Source organism: Epinephelus moara, chromosome 17 (assembly GCF_006386435.1).
Source record: "Epinephelus moara isolate mb chromosome 17, YSFRI_EMoa_1.0, whole genome shotgun sequence".
In the NCBI taxonomy this organism is placed as follows: Eukaryota; Metazoa; Chordata; class Actinopteri; order Perciformes; family Serranidae; genus Epinephelus; species Epinephelus moara.
In genome coordinates this window covers 4,666,325-4,689,612 of record NC_065522.1, presented here as the reverse complement: position 1 = coordinate 4,689,612, position 23,288 = coordinate 4,666,325, and the positions used below count along the sequence as shown (strand labels likewise).

The 23,288-nt window shown below is 39.9% G+C and overlaps 1 protein-coding gene across 1 annotated transcript in view; it reads left to right on the top strand.

The window, feature by feature from the left end:
* htra3b (HtrA serine peptidase 3b) overlaps nt 1-17,841 on the top strand; it is a 31,208-nt gene extending 13,367 nt beyond the window's left edge. The window contains exons 2-10 of the mRNA XM_050067357.1: nt 1,019-1,118; nt 1,286-1,418; nt 4,060-4,149; nt 11,367-11,561; nt 11,753-11,785; nt 11,888-12,002; nt 12,089-12,146; nt 12,862-12,957; nt 13,078-17,841. Coding sequence (XP_049923314.1) covers nt 1,019-1,118; nt 1,286-1,418; nt 4,060-4,149; nt 11,367-11,561; nt 11,753-11,785; nt 11,888-12,002; nt 12,089-12,146; nt 12,862-12,957; nt 13,078-13,246 — 989 coding nt within the window. The 3' untranslated portion in view covers nt 13,247-17,841. The remainder of the gene's footprint in view (nt 1-1,018; nt 1,119-1,285; nt 1,419-4,059; nt 4,150-11,366; nt 11,562-11,752; nt 11,786-11,887; nt 12,003-12,088; nt 12,147-12,861; nt 12,958-13,077) is intronic.
* The last annotated feature ends 5,447 nt before the right edge of the window (nt 17,842-23,288 follow it).

The following is a 23,288-nucleotide window of genomic DNA, read 5'->3' as shown; positions in this document are numbered from 1 at the left end:
GCGCCATTAGGTGGGTTTGTTAATGTTTGGGTGGTGAAACAGAGGGGATTGCTTTGCAATGTCCTGACACAGATTTACTCTCTACATTTGACTGTGTTCACTGCATATTTCAGGAATTAAATCAGAGAGCACGCAGAAAAAGTATTTACTGTAAGTGCCATCATCAGAGACTGTTAGATATGAAGGACATACAGTGATGAAACTGAGTTAGGTGCCTATTTTGCATCCTGTTGTGTGGATAAAAATTCCTAACAGCTCTTCAGAAAGTTGCAGTTCTTTCAGATTTCTCAGCAGTTACTGTAATTTAACGTTAGCTAACTGCTAACGTTAACGTCAGCAAGCTTACCTCACTGACCTGGGTTGAATTCACCTTTAGCTGCTGCTGTCATGAAGTCAGAGGCTGGCGGCTGTTGTGACGAAGGTATAAATAGCAAGTGTAGTGAAGTAAAAAGTAGAGTACTGGTTAAAAAAATAATACTCAGGTTAGAAGTAGAAGTACAGTGTTAAAACAGGAACTTGAAAAATACTTGTTCCTTAAAAATACTACTTTTTTACTGTTGTGCGTTACTTGTGACACATCACTACCCACCCCTGATATTACCCTGAGTTCACGTCACAATATTTCCTACCAAACTTATGCAGATGATACCCTGTTAAGCCTTTCTTTTAATCCTAACTTTTTTAAGGAGACTGGTTGGGAAATCTTTGCTAATCTTACCAATCATACTGTCAGAACTGCACTTTCTTATCTAGCCATGTAATGCCAGTGTGCAAGACTTTAGGATTCCATTCTGAACCATCTTAAAGTTTTAAGGTACATCACACAACTCATGTCATGCCTCCTTTAGATCTATCCCTTTAATTCATGACACTGATGAAGCCTTATTAACATCCCAATTAGATTACTGTAACACACTTTCTTCTGGTTTATTTCAGTCTGATTTTAATTTTGTTTATTTATTCCTAAATGAAAGTGTCGACTGTTTATTAAAATACATAATTCTTTTTGCCAGTATAGGTCCTTCACATCCTGCCAGTCCTCGTTACAAGTTTAACTTCATAGCTGATGTGGTGGAGAAAATCGCTCCTGCTGTGGTCCACATCGAACTCTTCCTCAGGTACTGACTGTGTATGAGTGTGTGTGATTGTGTGTGTTTTGTAGAAGTTTCACAAAGTATATCCTATTTATAATGGGTATGGGTAATAGATAATGGGATGAACAAAATGATCAGCAATCACATTTTCTCTGTAAGCCAGTACAACTGAATTCACTGATTTTCCCCAGGCATCCTCTGTTTGGTCGGAACATCCCTCTGTCAAGTGGGTCTGGGTTTGTGATGTCAGATAACGGACTGATTGTCACCAACGCCCATGTAGTCTCCAGCACCACACCAGTGTCCGGTCAACAGCATCTCAAGGTACCAATCACTTGTGCTTCACTTTAAATACTCGCAGAGGTGACGATATAGGTGTATTTCTTAACTTTGAATAGAGCCGGGCTAGCTGTTTCCCCCTGCTCCCAGTCTTTATGCTAAGCTAGGCTAACCACATCCTGACTCCAACTCTGTACTTAATGCACAAATGATATTGGTATGGATCTAGTATCAAAAGCAAGTAAGTGCATCTCCCAACATTTTTTTATGCTTTTAAGAGCCTCTTTACACTTGGTTTTAAAAATGCATTTCAGTGATCCGACCACAGGTGGACAGTTGAGACACATCGCTGCTCACACCTGTGTCTATCATGCATCTCCAGCTGATCACTTGTGCTCAGATTTCGTAACTGCCTGCATCACTTATAGTAGAAGGTCAAAGGGCCTAATGCACAGTTATCATGTTCACATTCTTGCTAGCTACTCGCTATCATGCTCGCTAGTCACAGTAATGGTGTGTCAGTACAGCTGGAGATATAGCTGTCATCAAAATTCAGCAACCACAGGGCAAAAAGATGGACAGTCATGCAACTCTTCATCCAACCTGTCATAAAACGTTATAGACTGGTAGGGGAGCGTACCTATGTTCCCCGGGTTCTATGTTCCCCGGGTCCTATGTTCCCCACTTTGTATGGGACCCCAAAAGGGTCCTATGTTCCCCGCTTTGTATGGGACCAGGGAACATAGAACCCTTTTTAATAATAAGGGTTCTATGTTCCCCGCTTTTCCCCAAAAGGACCCGGGGAACATAGGCCCTTTTTTTTAAAAAAAAAAGGGCCCTAACCCCCTAACCCCCTTGACCCTAACCCTAAAAAAAAAAGGGCCCTAACCCCCTAACCCCCTTGACCCTAACCCTAACCTCTTTTTCTCAAAAGGGTTCTATGTTCCCCGGTCCCATACAAAGCGGGGAACATATTTCCTTTTGGGGAAAGGGGGGAACATAGGACCCTTTCTTTTTTTAAAGGGTTCTATGTTCCCCGATCGGGGAACATAGAACCCGGGGAACATAGAACCCGGGGAATATAAGGATGACCCTGACTGGTAGCACGCTGTTACCAAAACAACTACCACATCCTGTGCTGATGACATAGTCCTTGTCGGGGACACATCAGGATGCATTAGCTTTTACACTACAAAAGATATGTGGTCTAATGTACCCAGACCACCTCGGCTAGTGGTTTGAGCGATTGGATCACAATAAGTCTTAGTGGTCATTTACACCTGAGCTGTCCACATGTGATCTGATCATTCAAAACACATTGATACCAGGGATAAACACACTATAAGATGTGGATCAGCTCAAGACAGTCTTGTCCAACATTGATACAATCAACCCAGTCTCACTCTGAAGTCGTAGATCACTGGCACTTGGTCAGTGACTTCTGGCATCTGATACCGACAAAAAAGCCATCCGTTCACGTCAGCATGATACCTGGCTGGTCTCTGTTGGGTGAGTGGGAGTAGTGGTGGATGGGTCCAACATCCACCGATTTTCACCCGGGAGGCCAGTGTTTGCTTACCATTTGAATGTAAAGCCAAACCCTGTTCTTTTATCCTAAACCCAACACGTGCTTTTGCTGCCTAAACCCAACCACGTACGTGTGTTGGCAAAAGGAAAAAAACATCAATCTACGGTGCTTAACTGATGTAGTGCGTTTTTTTAAAGAGTCTGTACGTAAACTGTACATTTCCTATGAAAACAGAAGTGTATTTTGAAAACAGAAAATGCACGTAACAGGCAGAAGTTGACACGGCACACCTAGTGGTGCCTTGCACGTCATATCTCAGCGTGGAAAGTCCATGACCAAACGGCGATATGTAATGAGGTGATGCAGCTAGATGAATTACTGATTGAGTGTAGACCTGAGCTAGAACTGATTTTAGAGTGTTAGAGTCAACAAATATTGTATTTATACAGTATTGTTTCATGGTTTTACCCACCCTAGCAAGAATAAGAATTTGATGTTGAGTGCAAATATTTGGCAAATATAATAAAGTTTGGAACTGGTACCAGGCTATTTGCCAAATCAAAATATAAGCAATGAGGTTTGAAAATGATATCTGGTAGAACCACAATTGGCTCAAACACAGCTTAGTTAGCTTCGAAGGTAGTTATACCTGATACGAAGCTTATTTCATATAAATGGATCAAAACAATTCCAGCTGGCCACCAGTGTTTTTAGACATTGATATTTGGTTGAATTGAGTTAATTGGGTTCATTCATTGGGTCACCAAAATTTAATGTCAGGACAACATCAAATGCCAATGTCCATTTTATGTAGAATACTGACGACAATGGCATTGATATTTTGTTGGTTCTAAGCTGTGTTGGTAAGTAACAAAAATCCAGCATCTTCCAAATGTCTCATGCTAAAGTCATGTTGACATAGAATAACAACATTTAGTCGTGAGGTATGGGTGACAAAACCAAACGTCAGCAAAATATCACAATGTTAACGTCCAAAATGTTGTCAGCTCGATTTTTTTCCAACCAAAATTTAACGTCTGTCCAACATCAGAGTCCAGTGTCTTTCCAGAGTACCAGCTGGGAATCCTTTGCTACAAATTAGGTTTCATTTGAGAGGCTACATTCCTTGCATTCTCATTCTTCCATTCTTTCCTGCAGGTCCAGATGCATAATGGTGATGTATATGAAGCCAGCATAAAAGACATTGACAAAAAATCAGACATTGCCACCATCAAAATCAATACACAGGTGAGTCCACTGCTTATGGGATTTTCTCAACAAGCAGGAATGAATTTGTTTTGCTGCCAGTTTGAGCCACCGTTGTAGTCCAGCTAAAAGAAGCCAGCAACAAGGAACCTTTCACTAAAACTTGTAGAAGTACAGTGGAGATATGCATCAGAGTACATGTTCCATTTGTTTAAACTTGGTTTCTGTCCTCTCTTTGAATGTTCTCTTAGGCTGCTTTAAAGGAAAAGGACATGTTTATACAGAGTGAAATAGCCTAAACCAAATTCCATCAGACTATATTATAGGTGTCTTGTGCTTCATTTGTTATACATTCCAGAGATGGGTCTAATAAATTTCCATCCCTCCATTCTAAGAAAATGTGAAATTAGCAACAGAAAGTAAACAAACTGTACTGGAGGACTGGACTTGAGTTTTTTTTTTCTTTACCCGTGGCATGCAGCTAAAAGCTTTTAACCAGATGTGCATGAGATCAACATCTGGTGTACAACTGAAGTGAGGATGGGGAAACCATAAACTACAAGAAAAGACATTGTCAGGCCAGGGCTGACCAGAGTGTTGTCTGTTGTTAACACTGTAGATTGCAGCGAATTGAGAGACACTCATGTTTAGATGACTGCAGACATGGCACCTCATTGAAGACATAAAGATAACTAGGCCACACTATACATTGTTTCTATGATTGCTGACAGTATTTTAAATGTCATGATGTTCTTGCTGTCATGTGTGCAGTTTTCCCAGAAGTCAGCCATTATATGGTGTTTTGGAGCACTCTCAGATCTCTACTAGAACTTTAATTGATTTGTAATGCACAGCATGTGTTTGCAAAAATAGAGTCACGGATATGTCAGTGGAAAATGTTAACTTAATATTCTGTTATCTGTTTTTGGTTTAAGTCTTTCATACAATAGAATGTACTATGAGTGAGTCCTAACACTTAGAAATGAGTTAGCATTTTAGCACCCCTGGTTCCCTAGGGTCAATGGGTTTTTGGAGTGTGTTTTGGTAAGATGACTGAAATAAGGTCTATGGTTAACACTGGCTTAAGAGACTTTAATATTTTCTGTGACATAAAATATGTCAGTAAATAACCCACTACTAAATTTTGTGTCTCAAAAAGGGCAGTTGCAAACAAGTGTCTAAATGAGACTACAGAATCTCACCACGCTGCCCTCAGTGAAAATGAAGCTTTTATTTACCTTTATTTCACAGATAAGAAACCATAAACTGGGAAGACAATAAAGCCTGTGGTGTTAATTTGGGAAAATGATCTTGCTGAATGTTTGTTTACCACAGATCTTATTTTCTGCAAGATAGTAATCCATATAATCCAAGATCTAATGGAAAAATCCTGTTGGTTTTATTACAAGGGAACAAGGGTGATGCCAATTTCCATGTATGCCTTCAAAATGTCATCCCTGGAGCACACTATATCGCTACCTGACATTTTCTAACAGAGACCAAGAAAGACTGTAGTGTTAACTCCCAAGTGTGTTGACCACTAGCAGTGCTGTTGAGGAGTGTTTTGATGAGCAGGTCAGATAAACCCCCACGTTTTTTTTGTGCAGTACAAAAGTAAAATAGGACAAGAAGAATATCCAATGAAAAACAATTTAGGTTCAAACCTATTAAATGTCTAGTGTGTAGGATTTGGGGGGTTATAATGGCAGAAATTTGTATGTTTTCATTAGTTTATAATCACTTGAAAATAAGAATTGTTGTGTTTTTGTTACCTTTGAATGAGTTGTTTATAGCTGCATACGGAGCAGGTTCTCTTCAAAGGACTTCACCATTTTGTTTCTGCAGTAGCCCACAACAGACAAACCAAACACTAGCTCTAAATGGAATCTTTTCCATTTTTATGTTTTTGTGTCGGCCATAGTAGTTCTCCTACACGCATGGCAGATGGGAGAAGTTTCAGTTAGTTGCAATGTGCAACCTCAACACTAGATGCCACAAAATCTTACACACTAGACCTTTAAAACAGTGCTTTTTGAGATCGGAAATGAATCCAACATGCCTGCTAAGCCTTAAGGCCAAACTTTGGATGTGAACAAAACAGTCTGTTTACAATGATGACTCCACATGGCAGCTTTAATCTACCCAACTCATGGCCTCCATTAGCACAGTGAAACACCAGCAGAGAAATTAGTCTTTTGTGGCATTGCATCAAGGTCAGCAGACTAAGTGTGTGTTTTACTTTAAAGTGTGTGTGTCATGTGTCCAGGTTCACAGTGATGTTAATAGGGTGGGGTAATGGACCCCAGTTGGAATCCAAACCTCCCATTTGGGTGACAGCAAATACTTCCAGCTTGAGTGTGCAGCACATTCACAACTCGAACCACCACAGGGATTACTGGGGGATTTTTCTCTGTGTGCTGCTCTTACGTCACTTCCCAGCTGAAGTTGTAGAAGTTTGCTGATTTACTGGGCTGATACTGGCCACAGTAAGATAAATCAGGCATCTTATCCAAGTAAACTTTTTATTCAGTTTTTCAGTAATATTTTTGAATATTAAATCGTTATTTAGCTTTTTTAACATCAGAGCACCTTGCATCCAATATGGAGTTAATTTTAGGCTATACCTTGGGAAGATTCAAATTTTGGTTAAATATCAAAAAAGTAAAGCCCATCTTAGGAATCCAGAGGTCATGACCTGCAATGCATGTACAGAGACTTAGTGGTGTTCCTTGTCCTACTCACGAAACCATTCAAGTTTTTGCAAGTATGGGATGCCTTGGCCTCTGACTGTGCTAAACCACAGCTGGACCATCTGCTGGAGCAGAAGGCTGTTGAGCGGGCACACTTTTGCTCAAACTAGAAAAAAAAAGAAGCATGTGTACAACACTAAGCCGGGCAAAGAAGCAGAGGATGTCCTGCATCCTTTGCAGGGGATGTGTAGCTATTCATCCCCCAAAACACAAAAATCAACTTTGCAAAGACCCTGGATTAAGTCTTGTAGATTTTTGGGACAAAGTTGTTAAAGTTGTTATTGTGTCGGACACAGTGGACCATTAAAAAACACAGTCTGACCAGTTTGAATTTCCTCAAACAAGACAAGAAGTTCAGACTGACCACACTGGGCAGTAGGGGCATGGCTTCGTCCCATGTTTGGTTAGGTATAGACTATACAAACACGGGTCAGAGTTAAGGAAAGATCATGATTTGGTTAAGGTTTGGGAAAGATCATGGTTTTGCAGATACATTCAGTAGGAGAAAACAAGGTCAGCTGGGATACTTTTGTATTTATTGAAACAGAACTCAATTACTCACTACTTGAACAGTAATACAAACAATTTGATCCCTGTATAGATACTAGTGTCTGCTATCAATTTATCATGTCTTTTAGAGCTCAACCCAAATACAATTTGTTAAACATCCGCCTCCCTAACAAAAAAATAACAAACAAAATAAGATTCAGATTGGGAAAAAAAATTCCAGTCTAAGTTTGAACACCTTATATTTGCAATGTCCATTGTTCTTACATTTCTTTGAGAAAAAAAAGAAAAGAGAATTGAGAAAAAAAACTTACTGAGATATGGAATCTGGCTGTCTTTCAAATCTTAAATGGCACCTATCAGCTCAATGTGGTTACCACAGGTTACATGTAGCCTATAGGTTTATGTAGGCTATTAAGTTTCATAGGTTTTATCATAAGAAAGTTAAGAAATATTGGCCTATATGATGTTAATGCACTTTTTACTTGGCCTATTCTTTCATCTTAGATGTATAAATCTCTTGAAAGGCTGAACATACTTTAAAACAGAGACCATTAGCTGTAACCTAAAGCAGGTTCATCAAAAACATTTTTATTACCATATTAATTTATCTATGCGGCCAATTTTAGGCTAAACATGACTCAAGGCGCAGTGCACATGGGCCAATAGCTTAAACCAAATTAATTAAATTATTCAATTAGGAACAGCATTTGTCTTGCTTTTGTCTACTTTTTGTTGATTTGTAACAAGGTGGGAACTAAAGCATGAAAAAAAGAACTGTCCCAACCATCCCAGGGAAAGCCAACACACCTTGGTCTCCTGCACTAGCTACCAACAAAAATTCAGACAGCTAACCACTAGCATCAACTGATAAGCCAGAAAATCAGCTTCCCATCAACATGTTTTTTTGTTTGTTTGTTTGTTTTTTTGTTTTTGTGGCAAAATGGAAACAAACATGAGTGATACTGAAGAAAAAAATATTTTAGGTCCAGTTCTGTGGCTGGTTCAAATGAGTTTCATTCACTGTGCAGTGGAGAGAAAGTTTTACACCCTTGTTGTTAACTTCTGTCATGAGTACACAGTGAATAAAAATCAGCTGAAGCAGCCAAAAAAATCGGACTTGAAAGAATTTCTTCTTTCATAATATGGCATTGTTGGCAGGATTTTAATGCGATAAAAGTAAAACTATTAGATAAACATTTTCTTTTACAGTGAGCAAGGGGGGCACTGGGGATGCTATTGCTATTTGGATTTTCTATGAATCCAGATGAAAGCTGATGGTGATCAGTGTATATGCACCATCACTATAAGGGAGCTGTTTATCTGTATCTGTATCTATGTATCTTTTCGCCACACAGCCTATATTAGAGGCCAAAAGATTATTAATACAGCTTTAAATTTTGAAAAAAGAAATCCATATTTTTGCAGTGTTGCTTATATTCTCTGTCATCTTGTACAAATATTTTGATGAAATTGTGTTTAGACCCAAGGCATATTTTTATATGTCACATTCCATCAAATAGAGATATTCTAAATGCCTTGTTCATCATTTCATAAATATTTCCCCAAAACTCAGATGAAGAGCCTGCTTTGGTTTCTTTGGAAACTTGGGGATTTTCCCATGAAATTAAATATATTGCTGTGGGTTTGAGTAATACTTGGCCACACAAGATGTGCTTGTAGAGATAAAGATGCTGATGGGTGGTTCATTCTGAGCAAAAATATCTGCTTTCAAAAACCAATATCAGTTGAACCTCGGTTCCCGACGTGACCGAAGGTTGACATCTCTGCATTAGAACTGAGAGAGCTGGATCAGGACCAAGATAGGGAGGAGTGAGAGAAACACAATCCAAAACACTCCACCTTAAAGAAACCCTTTCTGCTCATTCCTCCCCTCCCTTCGTCACACATCTGTCTGCTGAGCATGTGTTTCTACTCAGCTCCAGTCTTTTCCTCCCTTTCCCTTCAGCTCCTCCACCCCTCTTTTCATCATATCCCCTCCTTTGTTACTTTGTCTCTTTAGAACTTACCTTTTTGTATCTATTTTACACTATGCAGCTACATAGTGATATTTTAGGTTATTTTAGACTTTTCAGATGTACTTTTATTGACATTAGGCAGTATTAGGCAGCTGTTATCATCATCATCAGGCTGTGGTTCATGGTTTTCTAAACTTTATTTCAAGTTTATCTTCATCATGTTCCAGACATGCTGGAATTGTTGATTGTTGGTTGTGTGAGGTTTTGATACCCTCTATTTGCTGTACTTGCACACTGGATTCTTGGAACTGTTAAAGCAGTGGTTAAAGCTTTTGTGTGTCACCAACATTGCAGTAATATTTTTAACACACATTGGACCTTATTTTCCTGAGTGTGCAAAGTGTAAATGTGTAGCCCTCTGGCACAAAGTTTAATTGAGTTGTACTCATGAGCAGAGGATCAGCGGTTGCACAGCTGTGAAAGAGGCAGGAATGGAGTGCAGATTAATGGAAAGTTCAACTTTTTACAACCAGATCATATTTTTGTACTTTTGCTCTATACATTATCTACTATTCACCAGCATTGATGTAGAGAAGTGCTTCTCTGGAAACAGTCCAACAAAAGTACAACTTTCAAAGGCATATGGAGGTAAACATTAAAAGTTATTACCTCAATAATCTGTTACGACTGTCCTTTACATTGCAGTGTAACCTCTGGTTTTAACCTACTATAGGCTGAACGAGGTTTAACATGTGGCAAGAGCTCAGTTTTACTTACAATGGGATGTTCCTGGCCCGTGTTAAGGTTTAAATTCTAAATTTAATTGAATGTCATATTATGTAACCTGCTCTCCATATCACATATACCCAAAAGAGAGATATTTGTTATGTACTTTGGTTTTGTGATGGCCTTTACTGTCTGTGTAGGAATTAGTTCAGAATGCTGTTGATTCTTTGTCTATGTAGATTAAAGTGTCTTAGTTAATAGTCAGTTCAATCATTTCATCATTTGCATAAAACAGTGACATCATCATCATCCTGTTATATCCAGATAGACTAACAATGACAATGTTTACATGCAAAAAATGTTCTTTTTTTTGCCCTTATAAAAAAAAAAGACAATACTCATACTAAGCTGTTTACATGGCTAATGAAAATGAATATTCCACTAAGTTTTCCATTTACATGCAGCCACACAAACTCAGATTAACATGCTCTAAAATGTTGTTTATCACATCAAAGTAAAGAAAAGTGGAATGACTGGGGCTGCTTGTGCAATGTTGCTTCTTTGCTGAACATATGCTAATGTACTTCTGTTCAGTACTACTGCCCTTTTTCAGAGCATGTTATGTACTACAACCACATTGTCCAGCTCTGAGCAAGATACAGCTGTAACATTAAAATCCAAACCTCTTGAAAGTAGCAAAGGTGTCCCACAAGGATCTGTTTTGGTTCCTCTCCTATTCACATAGTACTGATTAGAAATGTCCTAAATAATATCCCTTCACTCCCTAATTTGTCTGATGGAAAAACACATTTTTATGCTGATGAACTGAACTGTTATGTATTGCTCTAAACAGACAAGAGGTCATGTGTTGCAAACTGTGGTAAAAAAACAAAAAAACAATTGAGACTCATATTTCAAATGTGCTGTATACATGTCAGAAAGAAAGCTCTTAGTTGGACTTTTAATGCTCGTCTTTCCTTAGTCTCATCTTACATATGTTTATTATGCTAAAGTACCTCTGTATATAGATAGCATATGGCAAGAAGGTTACAGGTTCAAAACCCCCAGACTTTCCTCTGTGGTGTCTGCTTGTTCTCCTCATGTGAGTGTGGGCTTCCTCAAGATGCACCAGTTTCCTTCCACAGTCCAAAGCATGTTAGGTGAATTGGATGCTTTAAATTGTTTGTAGTTGTGAGTGTGAATGATTGTGCTCCCATGTCTGTAAAAGGTTACCCAAATATCATACATCCTACAACAGTGTTATCTTACCCTTTGTCTGTTTCTTGTCTCCTTCCAGATGAAACTGCCTGTATTGTTTCTGGGCCACAGTGCAGACCTAAGACCTGGGGAGTTTGTGGTTGCAATTGGCAGCCCCTTCGCTCTCCAAAACACTGTCACCACAGGCATCGTCAGCACAGCCCAGAGAGATGGCAAGGAGCTAGGCCTCAGGGACTCTGACATGGACTACATCCAGACAGATGCTATAATCAATGTGAGAATATAGCAAGACAGAAAAAGTGTGCTCTGAGTCAAAAGTATTGTTAACCAGTGCAGTAGTTTTTTTTTCCTACACAGTCTTGAGTATAGCTCTGTTTCTATTTTTTAGGTGTTAAAATGTTGTAATGTAAGGTGTGTGTGTAGTTTGTACACCACAATACTGTTTCTCTATGTTTTCTTTTACAGTACGGGAATTCAGGAGGACCTCTTGTCAATTTGGTAAGCATTTGGTTTCCCACCTCTTTACTGACTGCTGTATAATACCTTTCTCTGCTTGGGTCTGGTTGATAAACTTAGAATATAATTATCTCTTTATTTTAGGATGGGGAGGTGATTGGCATCAACACCCTGAAGGTTGCAGCAGGAATCTCATTTGCCATTCCCTCCGACAGGATAATTCGCTTTCTCAATGATTCACTCGACAAGCACAATAAGGGTGAGTCTGACAATGATATCACCAAGCTATAATTAAACATCTTTGAGTATTGCTGAGTAACAAAGACTAACTGAAGTCTCTTTCAGATGTGAGGTCAATAAAGAAGCGTTTCATTGGAATAAGGATGCTCACCATCACACCAGCGTAAGTCTGACCTGGTGATAATTATTATATTGATGGGAAATATGGCAGATATGCTTTTAATTTAACAACAATCTATCTTCAGTATGGTCCAAATACTAAACTACTGCACTTTTTCAGAGCTAGTTATGTACTACAACCACAGTTGTCAGAGCAGGTTACAGCAGCAACATTTAAATCCAAACCTCTTAAAAGCAGCAAAGGTGTCCCACAAGAATCTATTTTGGGTCCTCCTCTATTCATGTAATACTGATTGGAAACATCCTAAATAATATCCCTTCGCTTCTTAATATGCCTGATGGAAAAACACCTTTTTATGCCGATGACACAGTCATTTATTTAGCCTGGACATGGAAGAGTCTGGTTGATAATTCCACTAACACAAACGAAATGGGCAGATGACAATGCTGCGCGCAAAACAACTGTATAGTGCGCGCGCAAGCGTGAATCACTTGTTTTTATTTGGATGATGTACTGCTGGATCAGAGATCATAGAGCACTACGCGTAGGGTTTACACGCCTGTTTACATCCCTGCAAAGTAACTGTACTGTATTGCTTGGTGGAAACAGGGCTTCAGTAGATGCCATTGGAGCCCCCAAATACTATAACAGGCCAGGAGAAAACTATTGCTTACTAAAATAGTTAAAACTCACAATACTGGGGAACTTGGTTAGATAACGGACTTTCTTTGAGACACTGCCTTTTTGTTTGTTCCAGGTTAATTGAAGAGCTAAAACAGCAGAACCCAGACTTCCCTAATGTTACCAGTGGGATTTATGTCCATGAGGTTGTTCCTCACTCACCTGCACAGAAGTAGGTTTACTTTATTCAGTCATTCCTCAAAAAAAGCAATATACAATTTGTCACTTTTTCTGAAGTAAAATTAATCCTTTACCTATAACAGTCTCTATGCACCCCTCTCTTTGTCTCCAGAGGCGGTATAAAAGATGGTGACATTATTGTGAAACTGAATGGCAAACCTCTGATGGCCACCGCTGACCTGCAGGGGGCACTGCAGGAGGACACAGCCCTACTGCTGGAGGTCAGGAGAGACAATGATGACCTGCTCTTCAACATCGAACCTGATATTATCATGCAGTAGACATCAGAAGGACCGCTCTCATGTAGAGTTAGACCAACATCTAAGGCCCTATTTTTGTGAGAGAAAACGTTGGATGGTTGAAGCTCTGTACCAGTGCAGTGGAACTTTTGTCAAGCGCACACATCTTCTGATACTTTGGTACCCAGCTGTTAACTGTGCCAAAGTAAAATGAACCCATGGACAACATGTTGCAATGTAGTTTTGGTTTCGAGGATTTACACCTGTTCAGACCAGGTCAACGTTGGAACAGGTGCACACATGTACATACATGGAATTGCATAGACCCAAACCCTTTTAATGAATTTTGTGTTTCACTTTGATTTTCACATTAGAGCCAAACACATTTACCATACAAGTGTCTCAAAAATATCTTAATATGAGTCAATAACGGCTGTTAGAAAGCACTTTATGATGCACACCACAAAAAACACAAGGTAAAAGCAAAGTTGATCAATGTGCAGTTGAACTGATACATTTCTCTTTTTTAAAGTAACAATGCTCTGAGGCATTTATCAGATTGGGGAACATGGTCACAAGCATAAGTCCATAAAACCCCCATGACCCCTACAGTATCCATGAAAAGGGTACAGAGCTGGTCCCCTTATCCATGACTGGGACAGAATTTGCATTGTTTCTCCTTAGAACTGGTCTTAACCCCTCACATTTGACCCTTATGTCTTGGTGGGATCATCACTTGAAAAACAGGACCCCTGGTCTCCCAAATCCAAATCAAAGTGAGGTAGCAAGCTTCCCAAATTGCCAATGCGAAAGGATTCCTGGTAACGAGGAAGCTGAGCCTGAACGTTACTGTTGACTGAAAGAATCTTTGATAGCATCCAAAATTGGTTCCTTTGCAAGGTGTCTGCACACAGTCAGGAGGAGCTCAAACAACCAGAATACTCAGAGTAGAATTTCTGCTTCTCTGTGTTGAGAGGAGTTACTTGCAGTGGTTCAAGCATCTGATTAGGCCGTCTCCAGGATGCCTCCCTTTTGAGGTGTTCTAGCTATGTCAAACTGGGAGAAGACATGGGGGCAGACCAAGAATACTGGAGGAATTACATATCCCATCAGGCCCGGAAACATCTTGGGCCAGGGCCAAGGGATAATGATGTTTGGGATACTTTACTTGATGGATCGATAACTGGATTGATGATGAGAGTTGTTGGGTATGGCTTGTGATTATTAGTGAGATGCCAACTAAAATATGAAATGATCAACTGAACTGTGTTGACTGATGAAGAGGTTGATGTGATTAAATCTTTGTTCATCAACTCATTCAAGTCATTATCAAATAAAAATGTAATGCAATTTTATCAATTCAGTCACCTTTATCAACTCTGCTTTTATCACTTATGATTTGGGTGTACTTGAAGACTATAGATGATTCAGTATACCAAAGTGTCAGCATACCTACCTTACTCTTGAACAATGGACTACACGTTGCACAATTTTTCATTAGAATAGGGTTATAGTTTTATCAATATTGGCCTTCAATCAGCTGTCGGTGTCGCCCACTGCAGACTGGATGGACAGTCCCTCTTGACCTCGACTAGTGAGTGCTATGTTGATCATTTTAATTATTTGTACTGTATGTCAGTTGTATGAACAGAGGAATCATTCTTGATGCAGCAGGATTTTACTGAACAGTTTGAATCTGTAAAACCTGCAATGAAACCTTTACGTATGAAAATGGTTGAATCTGAAGATAATGGCTGTAGGCCAGGCAGCTTCATTCCAAAATTGCTGAAAACCTTTAGTGAAAATGATGATGACTTGTATTGTATCTTGAGCTTGAAAAAAGTTCCTATAACCCAAAACTAAGTAGCTAAGCTTGGATGAGTAAGGGTGTATCCCCAAGGAATCCATCCAATCTGAGCCCTAAAGTTGTATCACCTCTGAAATCTAGGTCTTAAATCTGAAAGCCTGGACATGTATGACAGATACGCGTTACTGGCAATGTAACAGTCAAACATAAAGTAACAAGAATACATTATTATGGGCCCAATCATGCCAAAGTTCAGCAAAATTCATGAATACAAAGAACAGGCTTTTTACACTACTCTTAGGCCCAGGCTAAAGGAGCTGCTAGCCTGGGGCTAAGAGAGCATTAACACTGGCACAATCCTGACACATTCCAAGTGGGCTAACCCGGACTTTAGCCTATAGGGCTTGCTGACCCTGCTCCAGAGCAGGATTTGCCCCGATTTTACTGGGTTATACCCTGAAAATAGACTTAGCCCAGGCCTACGAGTTGCTAGTGTGAAACATGGTTATGAACAAGCATGAAGAATTCATACAGGGACGGGCAGGATTTTAACTTTTCCCTTAGGACGTCTTTATTCAGTCATTACATGAACATTTTTCATGTGAACAACTGTGGACAACACACAGATGTGTTTGGGGATTAGTTATCTGGAAGTTTGTGCACCATTATACTCATTTGTATGATTCATCATGTCTCAGCCCTGTGTTTGAGGACAAAAAGGAAGCTTGGTTGGTAATTTAGGTAAAATGAATATAACAACTTGTGACCATTGTACAAACTAGTTTGTTTGAAACACACTGAAGCCTTTGTTGCAAACCGTGACCTGGGTGCATGTTGGGATGTTATATAAAACACTTGATATTTTTGTTTGGGTCTTACATCTACTGTGTTATGTCGTATTGTCTTACGATAGCTGATTTCTTGACATCCACTGACTCCCAAACATGGTGAACAAGATTATAAGATACTTGAGGCTGAGGCATTATAAGGCATTATTCCACAGCACATCTTGCTCTGAGTGCACATGGAGCATGAAATAGTGAGCTTCCTTAGCAAGCTCACCAGCAGCCATATTGGAGATCCCTTTTACCAGAATGAGTGAGAAGAGCTGACTGTGTAATCTAATGCAAGCATTATACCGCTCCATATCTGTGCTCTGCTTGAATTTCTGGTAATTGACAATAATGGCATTTTATTTGCAAGCTAACCCTAGTATCTGTTTAAATTAGCATTAACTGATTTTTTTTTTTGGCACCTTGGTACAGCAGAACAAGCCGTAAACAAAACTGACATAGAGTTATCACTTTATGGTAAATGTGTTAGCAAACAATGGCCTATTTACACATCCATCAGACATGGAGCAACATTAGCATTTGCTTGGGGCCATTCTTTTGGTTAACTTTCACTCAGGTTTGGTCTCCACCAAATTCTGAGAAAAATATGCTCTACTGTGTTCAGTTGTTAGACTCTAAGGGCCCTGACACACTAAGCCAATGGTCGGCCGTCGTTCAATGTTGGGCCATTGGTGAGCATCTATCGCGCTAGTTTTGCAGTGTGCCCTGCACTGTTGCCACTAGTCGGCCCTTAACAGCTATTTTTTAGCCAGTACAGCATGTTGAATCACCGCCAGACCCAGTGGAGCTCATTGTTACTTTAGCAGTAATGGTACATAATTGTTTATTATTGTTCGCTAACACATGGTAAATATAATTTGTTCTTTCAACATCGGGTAATGTCGTGCTCACTGGCTAACTCATATATCCATTCTGTCGGTCTTCCAGTTTCCATACCGCCACCTGCTGGTATGGAAAATTTCCTCTCACAAAGGCACAGAACATACATGCCAGTTAGCAGTCAGCTGTAGTCTTTACGGTGTGTTCAAGAGCATTTTTTTGGCTGAAACACAGGCCACCGTTAAATAAATAACATTAAAGATGCTAAAATGCTCCATCGAGCAGTTTGTAATAATTCTATGTGGATCAGTCACTATGACTGACCCTTTTCACATTACACATTTGATCAGTTTTACCATTAAAAAAATTACTTTTGATCTATTTTACCATAAACAAATAATTAGTACAGCTTTAACATTCATTGCTTGGCTTTATAAGGCTGCTGGCTGGCTATGAGTTTTTGTGCTCAATCAAAGACAAATCCCAGACTTATCTCTGTACTGGACACAGAGATGAAATCGAACTTTTATCTGATTGTGAGTTTCATGGCCAACCAAAGCATTTCCCTTTATGTCAGAGCTTTCCTGTAACCAACATTTGTGGATGGGTCATTTTCCAATAGACCTCCATGACCTCGCCACATGCAAGACTGTACCACAGCTGCAGAGCCTCTACAATAAACATAAAGAGGTAAATATTTAGGAGGTTGAATCCTTAATGGGCTGATTGTAAAATATGCTATAAGTATAAGGGCATTTGCCAAATTTATTGTTTAAGCATCACAATGAGCTCCCAGTGTAAGATTGAGACACTGTGTAAGCAGATGTTAAACATTGTCATGTTCTTTGGTTCATGGTTGGTATGATTTTTTTATTGCTGTATGTTGTCCTTCCATAACCAAATGTGAACCACATGTGTGCTGATTAAGTTGAAATGATGTACTCTGTTGGAATGAAGAGCACAAAATGTGAGTAGATGTTTTTACGTAGTCTCACCACTGCTGCTGCTCTGGTTCATAACTGTTTGTCTTTTTGTAAGAGTAGACACATGCTTTTATCACATCCTCAAAACCAAATGTTTACATGTAAGTTGCAAACAAGGCACTCCTCTCCATCGGCCAGTAGCTTTTTCCACCAAATAAAATTTTCACAAACAGACTTTGTTTTATTGCCTCTGTAATGTCTTGATGGTGTGGAAATCCAAATTATTCCTCATTCTGTACACATTTCCTCACCTTTAAATCTAGGTCACAGGCAGTGACTCATGGGACGTTTTTTGTGGGAAACATTTAGGAGCTATTCAGCGCAGTAGTACAATACCTGACTGTGTGGAAACAAGGCTGAGCTCTCCTCATGGCCAGCCATAAACATTCCTGAATGGAAACAAGTCTCCCATGCTGGAATGTAGAGGAAAAACACAAAGGAAACTCTTTTTGGGGTTCAGTGATAAAGTCACTGCAGACAGACGGTGATGGTTTTCAGACATAATCACTCTTTCCTCCCCAGCTCCTGGCAGGTCATGAGTTTATTTTTAACACAGTGGGTTGTCTCGCACAGGACCGTGGCCAGCATTGTGGTTACTTGCAAGAGTTTAAAAACACAGAACTCTTAGCAGCTCTCAGGTGGTGTCCATGTATACACCTTACGTAATTACGAATGACCTGTAGTTAAACATCTGTATACTATTGTAGGGGACATAAACAGAAATAAAAATCTAGCACAAAATTATGTAACTATCTTTCAGGTTTACTCTTTATTGTGACAAGGTAGCAAAGGAAGACGCGCACACAGAACAAAAAAGATTCAGATTGAACTGAGCAGTGTGGATGAATGAAAAAATGAAAACAACAAACAGTTTATTTGGGGTAGTAACATGTTATGTGACATTGTAAATGTAATAATATTATCCGAAATCCTGTTAGTAACGCATTATATTACTTTGATACTGCTAAAAGGTAATATATTACTGTAGTGTGTTACTTATCTAATGCCTTACAGTAACGCATTACCTTTGGAACCCCCAACAATGGTTGAGCCATACCACCAGCCAGCGGTAGTCCATGAAACCAGAAGACTGACAGGATGGATTCAAGACACTAGTCAGCCAGTTAGCACATTAAAAACACAACCTGATTTTGAAATAAATATCAGCATATTTACTTTGCTGCTCATATTGTTGAGTAACATAATTAATGAGTGCTAAGATTACAGGAGTGATCAGACTGTGGCTACATCTTTAATGGTTACATGGGCTTTTAAATTATATATGCAAAGTGAAAATGATCCAAAGCAAGGCATGATCTAAGGCAAAGGGAAAGCACAAAAGCATAAAATACAAAACATCACATCTAAATAAACCAAGTAGCACACTGCAGTATGTGTGCAGAACTCTTCTGTCATTTCCTGAAGTGTGTCCTGCAGAAGAATTTCCAAGTATGATTTGTTAGCAGTCGAGTAACACTGACCTATATCCTGGACAGACTTGTGTTGAAGAAAACTGGCACAAAGCCAGAATGCAGAACAGCATTAATGTCAAACAAAGCAGTAACATGTTAAGGCAGTAAAAGTGGACCCACAGCCACCACCGACTGTCTTTTCCCCATGTTAAAGTAAAGATCACTGCTTTCACTAACTAAATACAGTTTGTGTCATATTCTGGATATTTTTAGTTTTTATATATCCCTTAGCTAACCTTCCAAATGTACACAGAGGCACAAACCACACACTAAGTGAGTTTTCCAGCGCAAGACAAGGCAGTTGTGAATGTTTGTGTGTGTTGGCAGTCAACATGTTAAGATATTTCATATCCTAGCAAGGAGTTAAGACACTTACAACTAAGCCAAAATAAATAAAATGGCTTTCAAGAGTCACAGTGATCTCAACTATGGCAGAGGTCACTGAAGTTGTTGAAAAGCTCCAAGGGTGAATGAGATGCGAAGGGATCTCTGGTCATGGGAATTGCTCATTCATTCCTATAGCTGTGTGATCATGCATCACAGGGTCCTGCACTTATATGGGTTGTCTCAGCTGCTGCCATCCAGTGCTTGTGTAACCACAGCAAAAAGCATGGTCTATGTGGGTGTTGGAGTTCACTAAGGTTTTTCCTTGTCACCAATTCTGTGCGCATTTCAAGGCTAGTATCCCCAGACACACCTGAGGAGTGGCAAGTGGCCAAATTGGTGACACCAAATGGACACTTGCTGGTTTGTGTGAGGCTTGGCACCTCAAAAGTTAGAGGCCAGCAAGAAGCCAGAAGAACGTCGACTGCCTCTTACTGGTTAGGAGTAAGTTACTGCCCCAGGAGAAGTAGTTCAATTATGGTGGTGCAGTTCTTATACCAGACTGTTGTGGTAGAGAAGAAATCAAGTCTGAAGGCATGTCAAGTTGACAAACCCTTACCTCTGGTCCTGAGCTCTTGGTAGTGACCAGTGTTGGGTAAGGGTTACTTTAAAAGTAATCAAAGTACGTTACTTTTTTTTAAAAAAAAAGTATCCAGTTACTTTACTGCGTTACTCCCTGAGTAAAGTAACTCAATTACTTTAAAAGTACTTCCAACATTACTCCCTGAGAAAAGTAACTCAAGCACTTTTAAAGTACTTTTGGGTATTCTACATTTCCTATTGGGCAATGGACCACAGGGCGCTAAGCCTACATTTTTTTGTCTCCAAAATTAAAGTTATGGACCACTTGCCCTTCACTGAGATCCAATTCTCCCATCACAGCCGTCACTTTGACCAGTAGAAACACAGAACGATCTGCTGCCGTAGACAACTGTATGACAACAACACCCCAGCGTTTTTAATATTTCCTCTAGGGATGTTACCACACAGAGTAAAAGGGGGAAATGATGGTGTGAAACAGCAGAGGCACTTTGTCAACCCACTGAGTTAACGTAACTGTCATTAGCATCAAGCTAGCAAACAATGGTACATCCTCACGGTCGGACATAAAGTAATAAACATTAACAAATAGCGGCGGGGCTTTTACTCACCATAACTGCAGAGGCTCCCAGCTTCATTTGAAACAAACTACAACTACATACTCAACACTTGTTTCAAATTAAAAGCCCCTTATAACCTCAGCTAGAGAATCCCTCCATTTTCTAAATAGGCTTTTATTCTGAAACATTTGTCAGAACTTCCTGTGGAAGAAACAGTAACTTGATAGTTTACTTATGGCGCTTCAAATGTAGCTCCTGCCGTTTGCTGACGCTTTTAGGTGACTACAACAACATGTCGGCTGGCACATGAATAGAGACAGTTCTGGCAGTGACTCAAATAATAGTGAAAGTAATAAAAATAGGACAAGAATAACCCGATGACATCACACACGCCATGAAAGACAACCGGGGATAATTGGTGAGTACCAGCGTGTAGCGTGTACCAGGCATAATGCAAGTCCTGAGTCTGAAATATGTCTGTCGGCGAGTCCTACTCCAACTATTGAGACTCCACCGTGGCTTCTTTCAGACTGATAGGTTTAACGTTATCTCCGATATTAGAACCAAACGACAGCCGTTGCTATTTCGGAGCTGAAGGACCAGCGTTCTAAAAGTAACGGAAGTAACTGATGTCTTGTTTGAAAATATACTTAAGTATTTGATTATTCAAACAGCAAACTAACGCGTTAGGTTACTCGTTACTGCAAAAAGTAATCAAAGTACTCTAACGCGTTACTTTGTAACGCGTTATACCCAACTCTGGTAGTGACCCAAAGAATAAGTCCATTGGTACAAGTGACTAAAATGAGTTTCCATTGTGCCCGATTACCTTCAGGGACAGGGTTAGGAATTCACACAGGATGATCAGGTTGCCTTCTGGACACCTCCCTATGGAGGTATTCAAGGTTTCTAGCTTCCACATAGCCAGAAGTCATCCTTGGATCTCCCAGAAAGAGCAGTAGGAAGTGGTAGGGATGAAGGGAAGACCAAAAGAATGGATTGAGAATACAAGCAGCTGAATGAGTGTCCTTTGCAGGGTGTCTTAGCTCAACCTTAGGGACAGGGTAAGGAGTTAGGACATTCAAATGGAGCTTAGGGTAGAACTGCAGCTCCTTCATGCTGGGAACCAGTAAAGGCTGTTCTAATCAGAATGCCTCCTAGAAGCTTCCATATGGAGGTATACGTAAGGGATAATGTATAATAAGCCGGTGAATACTGGGAAAATAACTCCCATCAGGGGAATAAAACCCCGACGCGCCCTGTCGGGAGTTATTTTCCCAGTATTCACCGGCTCATTATACATTATCCCGCTTATTACACGGCTAATTATCAGTTAAATAAATAATGTTGTCTGCCTCCGCAAAGTGCATTAAAACCGACCGGATTCAACAACTTTTGGTGAAAGTTTTGTACTCACCCAGGCTTAGTGGACTGAACCGAGGCATAAAACTCGCGTAAAATGTCATTAAGCATGACTGCCGAGTGTGTATTCAAATCCGTGTTCTTTTGTTTTTGGCAGAGAAAATCCGTCAGTATAGTAGTAGTAGCCTAGTACAGTACAGTACAGTAGCCCATTTTGTTGTCTTTTTTGTATTTATCTCATCTTTCTCCTCCTCTATCACTTGAAGCTCTTCAGGTGTCAGTTCCTTGTGCCGTTTTTCGCTTGATTTTTTTTTTCCTTCTCCATTTCTTTTTCTTAAGCAGCATCCCATTCCTCAAAATCCTTGTAGCTACTCTCCAAATAAGTTAAAAAATGTTAAAATCAGCCATTTCTGTTTGTTTTTTCCCTCGGAAGTTGTTTGACAGCTGCAGTGTTGCAGGGCAGCGTCCCTAGCAACGCTGGGCTACATAGCAACTGTGTAATGACCGTTGCTACTAGCAATGCCGTGACTGACCAGTCACAATACAGCATTTAATAGAGCCGTGTAATAATGGGTAATAACACCTAAGAGGAGACCCAACACATGCTGAAGAGATTATATCCCGTTTGGTCAAGGAGTACCTCAGGATACCCCAGAATGAGCTGGATGAACTGGCTGGCAGGAGGGACATTTGAGCTACCTTGCTTGGCTCGTGGCAGAAAACTCAGACGTACATAATCTGAAGCATCAGCTAAAAATCTATTTCGGTTGTCTCCCTCGCAGTAAAAAGCATCCCCATTTCCATGAGCAAACGTCCTTTAATTAGAGCCCACATTATTCGTTTGGGTCTAGAAACACAGTTTCAAACATTGATGATAACCTCAATATGGGGAAAACAGACATGGTAATGCTGACTCGTGCTGTGGTAGGTTCAAACGGGCATTATGTGGGGATACAGTGGCTAAAAATGTAACATGCCAGAGAAATGAATGAGTACTGGCCTATGAGACCATGATAACAGGCTTTCACATTGGCTGCCAGTTGCTCTTGGCTTGGTTTCATGAGAGCACAGCTTCAGGCCCCTGTTTTAAGAACAGCTGGGTACTAATAAGTAAGTAAACTGATAATCAGTCCGTTCTGGTCTGTACTGAAAAAAAGTCACTCAAACATGGGAAAACATACTTAACGGAAGTTGGTCTGTAGTTGGGGCGCTACCTCAAGTCCTGGGAATGCAGTTCACTTTGAAGTGCTCATCAGAGAGTGATCATCACAGTCAGAATATGCTAGTGCATTTATGAATACAG